This window comes from Callionymus lyra, chromosome 1, assembly GCF_982586985.1.
Source record: "Callionymus lyra chromosome 1, fCalLyr1.hap1.1, whole genome shotgun sequence".
NCBI classification, from domain to species: Eukaryota; Metazoa; Chordata; class Actinopteri; order Syngnathiformes; family Callionymidae; genus Callionymus; species Callionymus lyra.
In genome coordinates this window covers 39,464,687-39,481,975 of record NC_141818.1, presented here as the reverse complement: position 1 = coordinate 39,481,975, position 17,289 = coordinate 39,464,687, and the positions used below count along the sequence as shown (strand labels likewise).

Sequence of the window (17,289 nt, the reverse complement as noted above, 5' to 3'; positions counted from 1 at the left end):
TACTTAAGTATGATATCAGACGCACCATGTGAACGCAAAAAATCGTTGCCCAAATGTGTAAAATGTTGTTTTTTGAAGGCTCGAAAAAACGCCAAAAATCGACCTCTCCCAAAATGGAAAAAAATGTCGGAATACTTTAGTATGATATCAGACGGAGCATGTGAGCACAAAAAATTGTTGCCCAAATGTGTAAAATGTTGTTTTTTGAAGGCTCAAAAATCGACCTCTCCCAAAATGGAAAAAAATGTCAGAATACTTAAGTATGATATCAGACACACCATGTGAGCGCAAAAGATTGTTACGAAAATGCGTAAAATGTCGTTTTTTGAAGGCTCGAAAAAAGGCTGGTAACAATCATATGGATATCAGGGGCAGTACCTGTGGATTGCGGTCTGGGACGGAGATTCCCCTTTTTGAGAATGTGGATCTGCAGAAGGGTTCCAGCTTTAGGGCGATCACATTTCTAAGCCTTCCTATCAAGGTTTATTCAGGGGTTGCAGTCTGTTTACTACCCCCCAGAACTGCCTTAGGTGATGCTAACAGAGGCACAAAGCCCGAGGCAAATATCTCCTGGGATCAATGGAATCCTCCCTCACCGAGGTAAGGTTGAGGAGGATTCAAGCATGTATTTGGTAATATTTGTATGATATCTGATTAGATACATACATCTAGTGAGGGTCTCATGAAGCTTCATGAAACAGTGTCATGTTGTATAGAGGTCAGTAGGTGGTGCCATCACTTTAATAATGATGTGATGTTTTACAATTTTTTTTTTTTTTTCCCATAAGACACCTGTAAATATGATTTGATATTAGACACTAGTATCTTCTTTCTTACCCTTTCTTCCTCCTACCTTGGTCTACATGAACTCTTCTTCCACTGATCAAGAGCCTACCCGGCTTAACCAGTTCTTTCTCTTGAATTAAATGTTTAAAAATAAAGAAACATTTATTTTGACCTCTGGAGGCAGAAGACAAAATGAAACGTTGTAACTTTCCATTAAAAGAACAATTCTATTGCATCATTTTTGTGTCAGTTATTTCACCTGTGAACAGGTCAAAGTGACGCTATTTTCTTTGCATTTTTGGGGAATTAAAAACTATACAATGCAAACCCTGTCACACGATAATCTGTAAGATTTGGGATGGTGAGGGAAAAGTTGAGAAGCGATGAGTTGGGAGAACACACATCCACAGTCAGCTTGAAAAGAAATTTGGAAATTTGGTTTTCCATTCGAGAAAATTGGGTGAATCAGTTCGATGAATGGAAATTTTCTCAGAGGTGGTGACAAGAAGTACCATTCGAAACACATTTTAATTAAGACAGTATTCTACGGACTGATATCACATTTTGACTATTTTGACATTTTGACATTTTGATATTTTTTCTAGCAGTTTTAGGCTCGATGAATAGCAAAGTGGCCTAACCTGAGGCTTGGACAGTTTTGACTTAAATGAATACAAAAAAAACAAAAAAAAAGTAATAATAATAATATTATATTCTTCCTTGTGGTTTTGTCTGTTATTCAGATTTTTTTTTCAATTCTTGTGGTTATGCACTTTAACATTTCATAGCTGATGTCAATGTTGGTGCTGTTGTGTTCAAATGTTGTGTTCACCAAAAATTCAAAGTTCACCCATTTTAGGTTAGGTTAGGTAGTACTTTATTGTTTTTATTGTTGTGGTTTATTGTATATATTTTCTTCTCACCCTCATGTCGACAAAGGGTTTGGATTATTTTCAGAGTAATCTCATCCTTTTTAGACAAAAAACGTTTATTCATTTTAATGTAGCGACTGATGCTCAGTTGTCTTTGTCCAAAAAGACAAAAACATTCAAATATCTCAATGGAGCTCAAAAGCCACAGGACGTTACGTCTATCTTGTAGTGAAGCTTCGACATGAGATTGTTCCAGTAAAACTTTAGTCTGTATTTCTTTAGTAGTAATGGAAGCTCCTATTCTATTAATGTAGCCACTAATGCTAACTTTTACTTTGTCTTCATCTTCGTCCAAAAGACACTTAAAAACATCCAAATACCTGCATACTGCTCGTCTGTAACGTCCATCTTGTACTGAAGTCTCAAAATGAAAAAACAACTAAACAAGTCCGTATCTGAATCTTGTTTTTAGCAGAATATCCCAGACTGAACCCCTTATATTTAGCAAACTGTCTTCACATGTCCTGAGGTCAGATACTAACTGCTAGCGTTTCCTCATTTGGCATCATTTTCAGCAAAACCTAATGTGTTCTACCTGAATGTCATTTTTCTTTTGGACGTTCTGCATTAACACTCACAGCTGTCATGGATGACGTCCCACTCGTCCTTCATTATAGGCAGCAGGAGATAAAGGAGAGAAAAGAGGAGATTTGGTGAGAACCGATCTATCATTTTACTTTATTATTTTTATGCCAAAAACACGCTGTAAAACGTCGTTTAAATAAGTCCCAGTCTCCCAGCTATTCCCCGCCCAGTGTCACTCAAAACGCAGGAACATGATGAGTACAGCTGTCAATCATTCCATCAACAAAAATAAATATTCAATGATGAGTCGTCATTGGAATATCATACATTTAAATCAAGCACATCACTCAGTGTAAACAGTGAGTTACATCTATTTCACCTACAGTATACAGTGCCTTGCGAAAGTATTCGGCCCCCTTGAACCTTTCAACATTTCGCCACATTTCAGGCTTCAAACATAAAGATATAAAATTTTAATTTTTTGTCATGAATCAACAACAAGTGGGACACAATCGTGAAGTGGAACGAAATTTATTGGATAATTTAAACTTTTTTAACAAATAAAAAACTGAAAAGTGGGGCGTGCAATATTATTCGGCCCCTTTACTTTCAGTGCAGCAAACTCACTCCAGAAGTTCAGTGAGGATCTTTGAATGATCCAATGTTGTCCTAAATGACTGATGATGATAAATAGAATGCACCTGTGTGTAATCAAGTCTCCGTATAAATGCACCTGCTCTTTGATAGTCTCAGGGTTCTGTTTAAAGCGCAGAGAGAACCATGAAGACAAAGGAACACACCAGGCAGGTCCGAGATACTGTTGTGGAGAAGTTTAAAGCCGGATTTGGATACAAAAAGATTTCCCAAGCTTTAAACATCTCAAGGAGCACTGTGCAAGCAATTCTATTGAAATGGAAGGAGTATCAGACCACTGCAAATCTACCAAGACCCGGCCGTCCCTCCAAACTTTCATCTCAAACAAGGAGAAGACTGATCAGAGATGCAGCCAAGAGGCCCATCATCACTCTGGATGAACTGCAGATAACTACAGCTGAGGTGGGAGAGTCTGTCCATAGCACAACAATCAGTCGTGCACTACACAAATCTGGCCTTTATGGAAGAGTGGCAAGAAGAAAGCCATTTCTCAAAGATATCCATAAAAAGTCTTGTTTAAAGTTTGCCACAAGCCACCTGGGAGACACACCAAACATGTGGAAGAAGGTGCTCTGGTCAGATGAAACCAAAATCGAACTATTTGGCCACAATGCAAAACGATATGTTTGGCGTAAAAGCAACAAAGCTCATCACCCTGAACACACCATCCCCACTGTCAAACATGGTGGTGGCAGCATCATGGTTTGGGCCTGCTTTTCTTCAGCAGGGACAGGGAAGATGGCTAAAATTGATGGGAAGATGGATGGAGCCAAATACAGGACCATTCTGGAAGAAAACCTGTTGGAGTCTGCAAAAGACCTGAGACTGGGACGGAGATTTATCTTCCAACAGGACAATGATCCAAAACATAAAGCCAAATCTACAATGGAATGGTTCACAAATAGATGTATCCAGGTGTTAGAATGGCCAAGTCAAAGTCCAGACCTGAATCCAATCGAGAATCTGTGGAAGGGGTGAAGACTGCTGTTCACAAATGCTCTCCATCCAACCTCACTGAGCTCGAGCTGTTTTGCAAGGAAGAATGGGCAATGATTCTTGACAAAAAATTACATTTTTATATCTTTATGTTTGAAGCCTGAAATGTGGCGAAATGTTGAAAGGTTCAAGGGGGCCGAATACTTTCGCAAGGCACTGTATGTGATGTAACTTACCGCAGCTGGAAGGTGTATTTAAAAGGAATTCCCCACTCCTTTGACGCAAAAAAACAAGAAGACATTTAATATAATTTCCAATTTGACTTCATCTAAAAAGCCCAGTTTGATTGAAAAAACAACTGTTTCAGGTATTAGATTATGTTCATCTGATGTATATCTTCAACTGTGTCGCTAGTACAAAATACAAAAGACTCAGATTCACTTCTGTTGTGTACTGGGAATTAACTAGTGATGGTCTGATGAAGCCATCAGTTTCAAAATGATGTGATGTTTCATTAGAACAGTTGTTCAAAGCAAAGGAAAATAGTGCCGCCATCTAGTGGAACTCTAGTGGAATAATGACACTGCTCCATGAAACTTCATCAGACCATCAGTAGAATTAACTTACTTAACAAATCATTATGATACATTCAATGGGTTTCCCAATGAGAACCAATACCTCAGACTTGAAGCTCGATGTTGTCGTCAACAACTGGAAGGAAGACGCTTTCTTCGGCTACCAATATCTGAATGGAATCAACCAGATCTTAATCCGATAGCTATTTCCCCGTCTCTAAAGAAATGGTCCGTTCCATCGTCAACGAAAACCTGAGTGAGGAAATGAAGGTGATCTGAAGTTCAACACGATGGTTGTAACTTTTAAAAAGTTGAATTGAAAAACTGGTCGTTGGGCAAGACTACGAACACGAACTCAACACCCACCTGCTGCTCACACACCTGCGAGTGTTTACCGTGTCTCTGCTGCGCAACTTACCGCTGCATCCACTGTACATGGTGAGGAAAGAGAAACGTTCATAAATAAACATTTGTGTCCTGGTGAAGACATCTTCCGATGTTGAAAACTTGCTGAACTCGTCTAAGAGGGATATTGAAACTGTGCTTTCCTAAAACAGGTGTGTTTGTATTCTCAGCTTCTCATCCCACACACACACACACCGCACATGCTGGAGATCAACCTCTCGGCTCGACAGCTGCTTCTTTCGGAAAGCCGAGCGTTCACTAAAGTACGAGAATGTAGGAGGTGTTTCTTTATTTCCGCCTCACGCTCTCAATGCTCTTCAGTATGCAGCCCCTGGTGTCGACGGCATGATTGAAATCCTGGGGAGGTCAATAGCCTCCATCACCTACAGCTCCCTTTGTTTACCTGAGGATATCTCCCAGCGAGGCATGGAGACGGTGCCGGACAATTACGACAGAGATGATGGACTGAAGCTTTGGTGAATCATCAACAGGTAGTTCATTCGTTACATGTACAGTATCTTCTAACCGTCGTGTACAAGGTTACACGTCAGAGATTCGTGATTTCCTATTTATCGTAGTATCGCTGTAGAACCACTAGAGGGTTCTGCCTTCACTCAAGTACCTCTTAATCCCATTACATCAAAGAGATTCTTGTAGTTGTCAGACAAAAACGTATTATGGTAAACCTGCTTAAAAAAAGCTACTGAATTACAGCAAACATACAAGATCAATCACTGAACTTCACGTAACATTTGAAGGTGTAGGTCAACTTATGACAAAACTTACAAGTGAAAGCTGAAAAGGTCTTTTTTAAACACAAATTTCAACTGCATTCAGGGGGAGGGAAGAAAGAAAATAATTTATTTATAATCTTTCCATCATTGATGATTTATTTTTCCAGGTTTGTCGATCAAGTTCTATTACAAGAATGACCGCGAGGAGATAAGGAACTGCAGGAGTGGAATCGCTGACATCTACCAACATGGATTCCTTTCCCAGCAGAGTTCAGGTCGGATTGTAGAATAATGAGTTACATGAACAAAATGAATGTTGATGGATGACTTTGATGGGTGAGAGATGGATATGAGGGTTATTTTATGGTGACATAATAGTTTCATCATATGATGAAGATTTTTAAGGTAATGATAGACGGATGATGTCGATGGATGACGTAAGGATGAAGATGATGGTGATGAAAATAATGAGGAGAATGATGAGGTAGATGAAGATAATGGTGATGATGATGATGATGTAAATGAAGATAATGGAAAGGGTGATGATGAAGATAATATTTATGGTGATAAGGGGGAGGAGGATGATGATTATGAGGATGATAATGGTGATGAGGAGGATGAGGATGAGGGTGATGGAGGATGATGATGATGAGGTAAATAAAGATAATGATGATGGTGAGGAAGATGAAGATGAAAATTAAGATGATGATGTAAATGAGAATAATGATGGTGATGATGGTATTAAGATGATGATGTAAATGAAGATAACAATGATGATGACGATGATGATGACGATGATGATGAGTGAAAGAGGTGATCCAGTTTGTCACCATGGTGATATTCACTCGCTCTTGCCAACATGCAGCCGTGAACAGTGGACAGGTGATTCTCCTTATTCACGTCACATGTTCACACAGTGAAATGACTTCTAACACTCGTGGCAGTGCGTCTAGGATTCATGGCTCCTCAGCGCCCCCACAAGTCTTCAGCTGCCTCCAGCGAGCAAGAAGGGGGCGTCCACAGAACAACAGAACTCTTCCCAACATCAGCACAACAGTGAACGTAATGACCGTGCTGTGGATGCTGTGCAAGCCTTCTTAAGACTCTGTGAGTCAACTCTTCTCCCTCACGCCTCACAGGAGGATTCAGTAAGTTCACTCAGGCTTCTGTCAATTTCATCTAAGAGACACTTGAGTCAGTTATATATACTTATATGCTTGATTTCTTTTTCTCTTCAGGTCGGTCTTGGCTGTTGCCCACAGAAGCACTCCTGTGAAGAAATCCCAGGAAAATGATTGGAGAGTTTCAAGACCAGCTGAGAGAGTTGAGTGAGTCCATCGAGGGGAGAAACAAACTAAATGTTCCGTATAATTACCTGAATCCTGCGGTGTGTCCATTTAAACATGAGCTCCTCAATCACGTATTTTTCTCAGGTGCTCATTGCTATATCAAGAATTCATTTTATGTCTTGTTCTTTTGATGAATTGCTGAATAAAAATTTCGTACTGAAGACAAGGAAATCAAAAATAATTAAAAATAATCAGCCTTTGATGATTAAAATATTCTTCTTTTAACCTCCACCACGCATATATGGTTATTTTATTGTCCTTATTTTCGGTGTTCTGGCGACCATCTGGATCCCTTAATATTTTGAAGAATCAATCACTCTATAGATAGTGTTCAAGATTAAGCTCATTGCTGTGGACAATATTTCCAATGCTAAAATGAGTATTGGGTTCTAGTTACTGTTCTAGTTTTGTTTTGGAATTTGACACTTTTCTCCGACTTATTTTTTCTTTTAGGTCAGCGGTAGTTGAAAGATCCTGATTTGTAAAAAACATTTATATTTTCTGCCTGTGTATTAGTATTGTTTTTTGATTTATTTACATTTTCTTTAACAGGAGAATTGTTCCATAAATAACGCTTATGTACTTCCTTTTAAAACTCGTGTTTAAAAACACAACAACATTAAACATTATTATTTAAGGTTTACCATTATATTTTGTATCTAAAAAACGAATATACAAACAGAAATATGAAATGTACATTACATTTGTGATGCGGAACATGTAAAAAATGACGCTATACTAGTGTTTAGTTTTAACTGACACGTAAGAAAAAAACAATAAAGCAGTGATTATGAGTCACCACTTGGAGGCGCTAATCCATTCATTCATAATGAAGGTTCAAGTAAAAAATAAAGCCAGAAGATAAGAATCAGCTTAAAATAAATCCAATTGTATTTTTTATTTCTCTAAACTTTCAATGTATTTTATTTGAAATCAATGAGGTATTAATTCATAAATAATACTTATAAAACATGCAAACACAAATAGAAAGTCTGTGCATGTGAACTATGCTAGAGTTAGTAAGAATCAAGTTCATGAAAAACTAAACACTGACTTTACACTACACTGTACACTAGAAGTGTCTACATGGGATTTCTATACTTATAGGGGATTTTTTATAAACTTAAAACGTTCCAATTTAGGCCACTTTCAATGTACACCACTAAGTACACAACACACACAATAATAATTTCCTGATTTTCCTTACAAGAAACACACATCTGTGCATCTACAATAACAAAAAATATTTGTGTAAGAAAAAGAAGGAACACATGAAACAAGCACTACATTCGAAAACGAATGTTGAGGGATTATAATAATAATTAAAATAAAATCAGGCATTCATGGGAAAAGCTAAAACCTTGAATGAAAATGTCTATTCGAAAATACTTTGTGTAAATGAAGAATTCTGTCAAGTCGTGGGGGCAGCCGCCAGAGCAGAGAGGTCCAGACCAAGACTTAGACCGAGCTGGAGGCGCAGTCCCTCCAACATCTTTAAATGCTGCCAATCCAAATCAACTGGCTCCATATCGTGTCTCTCTTGTGCTTGTTTGGACTATTTGAGATTTTTTAAATGCTGCCATCTGGTGGAATTTTAAGTAGTGTGCTTTGATTAACGTTTTTCTGTGTGAACAGATGAAATTGTATTTGATCTATTGACTAGTGTTTTTGCATTGACTTTAGATAAACCATCTACTTTGTTTTATACCTTTTATGACATATACAGTTTTTTTTAAAAACAATTTGCGACTTCAAGCTGTTGAAGGCACCGGGGCTGAGCTGGTTTTCTTCTCCATTCTCCAGAGAATGAACGAGGGAAACAATGTAATGCAGATAAAATACATATATATAGATAATCATCCCACAGAGGGATTTGAGATGTAGTGGATTATAGTGAGTGAAGATTTTCTACACTCTACCCTCCAGGCGATGGAGACTCATTTGCCTTCTATAAAAAATATTCTAAGATAAATAAAATATATTTTAAGAAAAGATGTCTCAGGAGCAGGGGCGTTGTTAGGATCATGAGACATTGGGGGCTTAGCCCAGGGCGAACATTGATTAAGGGAGGTCCGGGGGGGTTGTCCCCTCCGGAGAAAATTTTGCACGTCAGTTAGTTAAATGCATCAATCTGGTGCAGTAGAACAGTTAAAATTAAAATGTCAGTCCTCAAATGCCTGCTGATTGGATGCAGACCATTGGGTGTGGGTGAGTACATATACAGGGTACAGGCTGTGCCAACTATTCTCCCCTTATTGTGATAAACTGTGTTTAAAAAATATATATATATATATATATATATATATTGGCAGCTTTATTGAACAGTTTGTCTTTAATAAACATCCAAGAGACAAAAGGTACATTGGAATAGAACATTAAATGCAGTCTACATATTTGTGTTATCTCGTATGTGCCTATGAAAAACAATGATTCAATTAACTGATTGATTCTCAAAGTCCTGCCTGACACTCAACATCAGTAAAACAACATGCATGTACTTTTAAAATAGAACAAATGGAAATCAGCCTGATATCATTGTTAATGGAGAAAAGATCCAGACTGCTTCAGATTTTAAATATTTAGGAATAACTGTGGACTCACAGCTCTCCTTCAAGAAACATGTGAAGCAGGTGTGTAATAGGGTCAAATTCAATTTAAGGAATTATAGGAACATTAGGAACCAGCTCCCTCTAGATGCAGCACAACTTTACATGCAATCAATCTTTTTATACATCTCATACTGCTGATCACAAACCGGAAAAACAACACTTGCTCCACTGTGAACACTTAACTAACAAACACTCATGGTACTGGACAAAAAGCCATTAAGATATCACTTGACCACTGTACAATAATTTTAAAGTAACAACCTCATGACCTTTGACAGTTTTGTGTTTCTTGCTGTTTTTGCAAATATGAAACCTACTTGTTTGCTAAGGCTTTGGAAAAGCAACAGTGCAATATGTTCTATTTTCTCTGGTGAGGAAGCAGCAGGGTGTGGCGCCTTGATTTAAGTTTGGCGAATCGGTCGATCACTGTGTCATCATTGATGCCTCCGACCAACTCTCTCTCAATTGACATCACTGCCAGATCATTGAGTCTTTCCTGGCCCATTGTGCGCCGGAGCCAAGTGTGTAGCCGGCGAAGAGCACTGAATGACCTCTCACAGCTGCGGCTACTGACTGGGATGGTAAGGGCCACCTGCAAGACCGCCTTCAATGATGGGAACATCATGGGATCTAGAAGCTTAAACACACTCAGAATGTCCGGGATGGCTTCTGGCCCCTTCCTGCTTAAAAAGCTTTTCGCCACCATGACCTCTTCTGAGGCTAGCTGGATGTTGTAATGCGAGGCTAGTTTGTCGAGGGACTGCATGCACAGAAAGGTGTTGGAGGCAGGGTGACATGCTTGGATGCCAATCATGACATCGCTCCCAACACTGGAAAAACGATTCTCCAGCTCACTGGTCATTCGATCGATGCAGGGGTAGAAGAGCCTTTGCTTGAGATGCTCTGATGATTCTTCAAGCAGGTCTGAGCTGGACCTACATGACACCTCCACAACATAGTCTTCCATCCTCTTCTGTTTCCTTCTGGGACCGAGAGAGGGCTCCTCGATGTTGTTCTCTTGGCAAATATTCTTTGCCATGGAATAGATATCTTCAGCCACCTGTGATGTTCGCTGGCTGACCAAGGTCTCATTTACAGCACTTTTGTATTGAATTGCATGCGCCAAGTCGACAGTTTCTTTTTGAAGAAACTTGTGGAACCCCTCAGTGATGCCCAGCAACTGTTTGAAGATAGCCAACATGTAGACCAGGGACAGTTTGCATAACTTGGAATGCAGACCTATCGCTGTTGGCGTGTTGATTATCTGAAGCGCGGGGCTATAATATTTTAACAAAAAAAAAAAAAAAAAAAATCCGAAATTGATCCGGGGCTATTCCTAAAACATCCGGGGCTTTACGACGCCACTGCTCAGGAGCAACCACATCCTTTGTCTCAAGGGTGACTCGCGCCGCCAGATATCACTCACATTGATGGGTTTTCCATCCTAGCCCATATTCAAGAGAAGAATCTTTCATCTGAGTCGGACCAAATTATGTTTGATCCGAGCGAGTTTAAAGAGAGAACTGCTCACGTCTACAACATATTCTGATCATGTATTTTGAATCGGCATTTAAACCATTCCAATAGAATTCAGGAGGTTCTTTTCCTTTTCTATGGAACAAAAGCAATGAATAATTGAATTGATACTTAATTAGACTGAGGAAGAAACGTGTGCCAGAGGCAGTTACTTGTTTCTCTTTGAAGCCTCACGATAGTCTCAACACAAATGCAACAGCTGCAATATTGAGGTTTGTTCTTGTTTGGTGTGTGTGTGTGTGTGTGTGTGTGTGTGTGTGTGTGTGTGTGTGTGTGTGTGTGTGTGTGTGTGTGTGTGTGTGTGTGTGTGTGTGTGTGTGTGTGTGTGTGTGTGTGTGTGTGTGTGTGTGTGTGTGTGTGTGTGTGTGTGTGTGTGTGTGTGTGTGTGTGTGTGTGTGTGTGTACATTCTATGCTGGCTCACGTTTTGAAATATAACAGTTGGAGTCGGGAGAATGAAAAAGAGAAATGACGATTTTTTTTTGATTTTAATGAAACAAAAATGGACTCTAAAATTAAATCAAAGGGATTTGGCTTCAAACGTATATATGTGTGCCATAGTGCCATAATTCGTGCCATAGTGCCATAATTCGTAAATAATAAATCGTTTGGAAATAGCGACATCCAGGGGAAAAGACTCTTTAATAGCTGTTGTGAAATAAATGCACGCTTAAATGTGTATTTTGTATTAAAAAGAAAAAAAAATGACCTGAAACCCTTTTTCTATTTTATTCTATTTGCTCATCTTGTTTCACCTCATAGTGTTCTCAACCCTCCTGCATCATGCAAAATACAATCATCTCTGCTGTGCCAAGATATGTAGCATGTCGCTAACATAGGTTGGTGTATCTGTAACACTTGCAGTAACTTTATCATTGGTCAGACCATCTTAGTAAATCTACCGTACGACAAGGAAAATAAATCAATGAAATGTAATGCACGCTATTGTACAGTGTGTTTGGAAAACATAAGATTGACAGCTACTACTACAGTTCTACACACAAATCGTATGTGTTGGGATCAACTGTTAATAATATAATATCAGTTATAATGGAATGTGTTTTGTTTTTGTCGCCTCATAAGGAAGCCTTCCAGACCATAATTGACTTCCTTCTGCTTGTTGTTTTTAATCATCTATTTAATCAACTCCATGGCACCACCTCCAAACACATCCTTTACTATAGATGATTACATTTTTTAAATTGAAGAGGAATTAGATTTCGCTTCAAATTATTCCAATAATTCAAATATTTTTTTAAATGCAAAATTAAAAAAATCTTTAGATTTAATTATAAATATCTTTGTATTGCCACTAAGAATACTGAGCTACTTCATCGCACATTCAGCCAATAATGGTGTCACTATTTTAAGCGTCTATAAATGGAAAGATTGATTGTATTCATTTCTGGCTCCCTCCACTGTTCATGAAGTGTAATCACAACTTTTTAGATCAACCTTCTTTTTTTTCCAGTAACAGGACCTCATTTAATGAGGTGAAAACAAGCAGGGACTTAATATAAACAGCGACATCACACCAAGAGTAATCCGTTTCAGAAGTTTACAACAATGAGAAGAAACCTATTTACAATATTAAAGGGCACATAATGTGCTGATTGAAATTGTTTTAGGACCTCTATTATACTCACCAGTATCTTTCTTTTTGCACAAAACTCTCATTTAATAAAGATATTTACATTAGAAAATGCGCTTAAAATGGGCTGTTTTGGCTGAGAAGAAGTCCCGTCCGAGCAACCACGCCCACTCTGCTCTGATTGGTCACAAAAACATAAGTTACATTCAAGGACTCACGTAAATTTTAAAGTCACCCTGAAACTCCCGTTTTGTACATTAAAATCGAATAATAAAAATAAGGTTTGCTGCTTAATGTGCTTAATGTTGGGTTTTCACATTAGGTGCCCTTTAAGGAATTATTGGTTTAATAATAAGGTTTACAACAGAGATAACCTGCTGCATTAAAACTACTCAAACAGCCTCCGGGGGCTTTTTTAGGTCAATTTTTTTCTTCTTCCTAGAAACTTCAGAAAGTACACTCAGTACTTCCAATGTGACCTAAATGAATGCAATTGCCATCTTTGACTCACTGCTGTTCAGTCGTTCAGCACTTGAGTGGTCGCCCAGGTAACGTTTGTTTATTCTAACGAAAAATAAGCATTGAAATGGCTACAAAGAAAATGGCTATAAAGAAGTTCTTGAGATAAACTTACTTAAATTCGATTCATTTTGCATCAGACGAGAAAATGTTTCAACACAGATCATTACAATGCTTTTATTTACATCTCGCCCTGGGTTTGTCCACTGTCACCCCTTCATCAGTACAAAATACCACTGGATCTATGTGGAGACCCATGTTTATATCAAAACACACACGCTTTAAACACACAACACAGAAGCCACGTGTTAATGCAATAGCATGATTTAAATCCAAACATGTGACAAATATTTAGTAAAATATTATCGGTAATGAATTCACACACGCAAGAACACACAACAAAAGATATTTTTTTAATTTTTGGAATATGTACACAAAGCCACATTTACAACAAAAACGATTCGCCAAAAGCCTTAAAAAAGTGTTTGTACTTTCAACTGCACTATATTTAACGTAGCACATACTGCGGAGTACGAAAAGTGGTGTGTCAAGAAGAGAGTGCAGGCAGGGTGGAACGGATTACGCTGTGAAAGAAAGGTTTTATAGGAAAGTTTCGACGTGGTTTTTAAAAAAGTGGTTAGAAGAGTCGGAGATGAGAGGTTGAATGGGAAGGAGAAGCTAATGAGGAAAAGAGTCGGGGAAAAGGATTGCCATGATCTGAGCGCGAGATCAAGATAGGTTAAGGTTGACCCTCATGGTAAATACCAAAAGTAGAAGCTTGTGACGAAGACGATGAAAATCAGGTTGTTTTTTAAAACAGACCTTTGATAAAACATGGACCTCCTTCTTCCTAGTCCGACTCTCCTGGCTGGTCATAATGATTTGGATGGCCGGTCTGACAATCATTAATCGGCATGTGTCCGTTCTCCACGTGCACTTGCATAAGCTCCGAATGGATGTGATTGACAGCTGCTGGTGTTCTTACATCCGCTTGAATGGCTTCTTAAAAGCACCGAGCCACTGTTGCTGCGACCAGATGCTAAGAATGAACACAAGGACACATCAGAAATGGTCTTTGAAACAAGCCCAGGGTTAATGGAGTGGAGGACGTGTCTCGCTCTTAAAACACTTGAATACATTTGAGTCCTGCTTTCATGTTGTGTGCAGATGCTGACAACAAAAAAAAAAAAAGAAAAGTAGTTTGGCTGGATGTGTATGTGATGCTCAATAAAGATGAGGTGAAAAAGACAAGGAGTCACAATTGAGTGTCTTTGAGATGATTTTCCTTCCTTCTCCGCTCGTCCGGTCAAAGTTTTCGCACATTTTGCTCATCTGTACAGGAGCCTTTCCTCAGGGTCAGGTCGTCCACCGCCATCTTGCCGCTTCTGCCTCTGCCGCGCTCCCCCTTTAGGATCACCTGGTGGACGAAACATGTTTCTTCACTTGGACACGCCCGGATTTTTATGTTCATATAATATATTTCATATTTTTGCAAAAAATACAGACATTTTGGACATTTTCACGCTTTTTGATATTTTCTGTAATGATTAGTTAAGTGTTTAACGGCCGTTACTTTAAGAGTGTCTTAAATAGATAAAAAAACTATTTTTATTTAAATATTTACATTGGAAAATGTGCTTAAGCTTCGCCCACTGGAAACATTTCCTCTATCTAGAGATTTAATCTTGTTTTATGACCAATCCCACTCTGCTGTGATTGGTCCAGCATCAAGGTTTGTCACCGCACATCATCAATCCTGGAAGTCTCCACCTCCAAGGGGCTCGTTGTATGAACAAAGCGGGGTGTAATTATAGGGGGCAGGAGGAGGAGTGAAGACATTATGACATCATAATGGACTCCACTCTTGTAACCCCTTGTTTGCCGAGAATTAATAGGGGAGAAGTTTATAAAGTAATCATTTCAAAACATGGTCATGATGAGGGACTTACTGCATCTTGGAGAAGGAAGACTTCAACATTTGTCAGGAAGATTTGGTTTCCACATTAATGACGCTCATCACTATCCCCATAGTGTCCTCTTGACTATCAAAACACTTAACAGTTGTTCAAGGACTGTGTTTTCATTTTAAGATACATTTTGAAGTTACCATGAAGGTAAAACTAGAATGTAGAATGTACTGAACTTCACTCGTGTACATTGCAGTACCAGTATTCCAACACTGGGGGGAACCAGAAACCATATTTAAAAAACACTACAGAGAGGGCCTTTAAATTAACTTATTAACTTTGATGATGGTGGAGCGATAACCATGGTTAAAGGAAACTTCTTTTTTTTAAGTTTGGCCATAAACACAAACTTAAAAACATCAAAATATCTCCATACTGCTTGTCTGTAAAGTCAATATAGTACTAGGGCCTCAACATGAGGAATTGTTCAGAAATTATTTTATTTTCTATATTTTAACATTTTGTTTGTCGACAGGAAACACTCTAAGGGTAAATCTCTGTGTGTAGCATGTTTCCTGTCAGTATGGCATGTTAGCCTTTTAGCTTCTGCTACAAACTTTAGACTTATTAAAAATAGATTTTCGCCAACTATGTCTCATGGCAAAGGTTCATTACCAGTGGGACTTTGCAGACGAGCAGTATGGAGGTATTTGGTAGTGATGGTCTGATGAAGCAGTGTCATTATTTTTTAGAGTCCACTAGATGGCGGACTCTGCACTATTTTTCTTTGTTCTGTTCTAATGAAACATCACATCATTTTTAAACTAATGGCGCCACCTATTGACCTATAAACAACATGACACTATTTCATGAAGCTTCATCAGACCATCGTTACTATTTGGATGTTTTGAAGTATCTTTTTGGTTTATGAAGTACGAAGAAAAGTTGTCCCGTTCATGACTGTCAACACTTAGTCGACTTGAGGGTGAGTAGAAAATTAGTGAAATTTCCAATTTTGGTGAACAATCTCTTGTTGTAAAGACTCCCTGTCGGAGTCTGATCAAAACAGAAAATAAATATTGACCAAAACTGAAAAAAATGTGAAAATCAACGTATTATGTTTAAGAATCTGGTGAGTACCTCAATATTGTATAATATGATCATCTTCAACCAATTGTTTTATAAGGTAAAAACCACTTGGCCGGACTTTTTCAGCCTCAAAAAATCATATTTACAGCAAGATCAGAAGAAAAACTAGTTAAATGAAAAAACTAAACATTTTCCATTTGATTCAAATTCCTATTCATTTGCTAATAAGGGGCGTGGATGACATGGGATTGGCACCATACTGTGGTTCAGAAACAGGTAATAAATCCCACATTTATACAAGTTTAAGGTTCTCTCGAAAAGCTCCAAGAGTACAGAGGTATTATCCGGATCAATTCAAAATAGATCAGGGTATTTACACAGTCCCTGCTGGTCTTTCAGCAGAGAAGTGATACTTCAGTAACTTGTTTGTCTCCCACTTCTTTAACCTTCCCCAAGATTTCTAACACAATGTTAAAAAGGCACGTCGGCCACGAGAGCTCCCAGAGCCTTCTGTACGTCTGAACACATCTCATCCGTCTCTCGGCCACGGCAGAGTTCTTTTGACCACTGGGCAATGTCACGGTAATTGATCCCGACAGCATGTCGTCATCTGCGGCGGCTCAGGATGTGTTGGTCAGATTTAGATGCTCTTCAAGGTAATTACATTTCCTCAATGACAATTTCACTGCAATAAAGTCTCAACGTTGTTCATCACAGCGGCATCCGAGAGACCGTTTGAGCTTAGCCTGATCTTAGATAAAATGTCAATTTCCTCTCACAGTTGGGAAGTTACTGCAGTAAAAGCGTCGTTCTTGAATACAATGTTAAGCCATTTCCTTCGCTATTAAAAGCAGTAAGAATGTCCAGTGCCATGATAAAGGTTGACTTGTTATCTAGAAGAACAAACCAGCTTCACTAATGATCATTTGGAAGTTCATGGTGTAGCTGTAGCTTCTTGATCTCGCACTGATTATTTTACTGAGCCAGAAAATTACAAATGTTTCTTGGGAAAACCTGAAAACTTTGCCATGGCTGCTGTTTCCAAACCATTAAAGGGATAATTATTTGCCCAAAATTCAAATTCCACTCATTTTCTACTAACCCTCATGTTGACTAAGGGTTGGGATTATTTTCAGTAGTAATC

The 17,289-nt window shown here is 38.6% G+C and overlaps 1 protein-coding gene and 1 pseudogene across 5 annotated transcripts in view; one reads left to right on the top strand and one right to left on the bottom strand.

The window, feature by feature from the left end:
• Window positions 1–2,303: 2,303 nt before the first annotated feature.
• On the top strand, window positions 2,304–7,364 carry LOC148089466 (polyunsaturated fatty acid lipoxygenase ALOX15B-like; annotated as a pseudogene).
• A 6,181-nt stretch (window positions 7,365–13,545) lies between these two features.
• Window positions 13,546–17,289, bottom strand: part of npnta (nephronectin a) — a 56,751-nt gene continuing 53,007 nt past the window's right edge. For all 5 annotated transcript variants that reach the window (XM_087807192.1, XM_087807209.1, XM_087807200.1 and 2 more), the window contains one exon: window positions 13,546–14,566. In XM_087807192.1, the coding sequence (XP_087663318.1) occupies window positions 14,456–14,566 (111 nt within the window). In that variant the 3' untranslated portion in view covers window positions 13,546–14,455. The remainder of the gene's footprint in view (window positions 14,567–17,289) is intronic.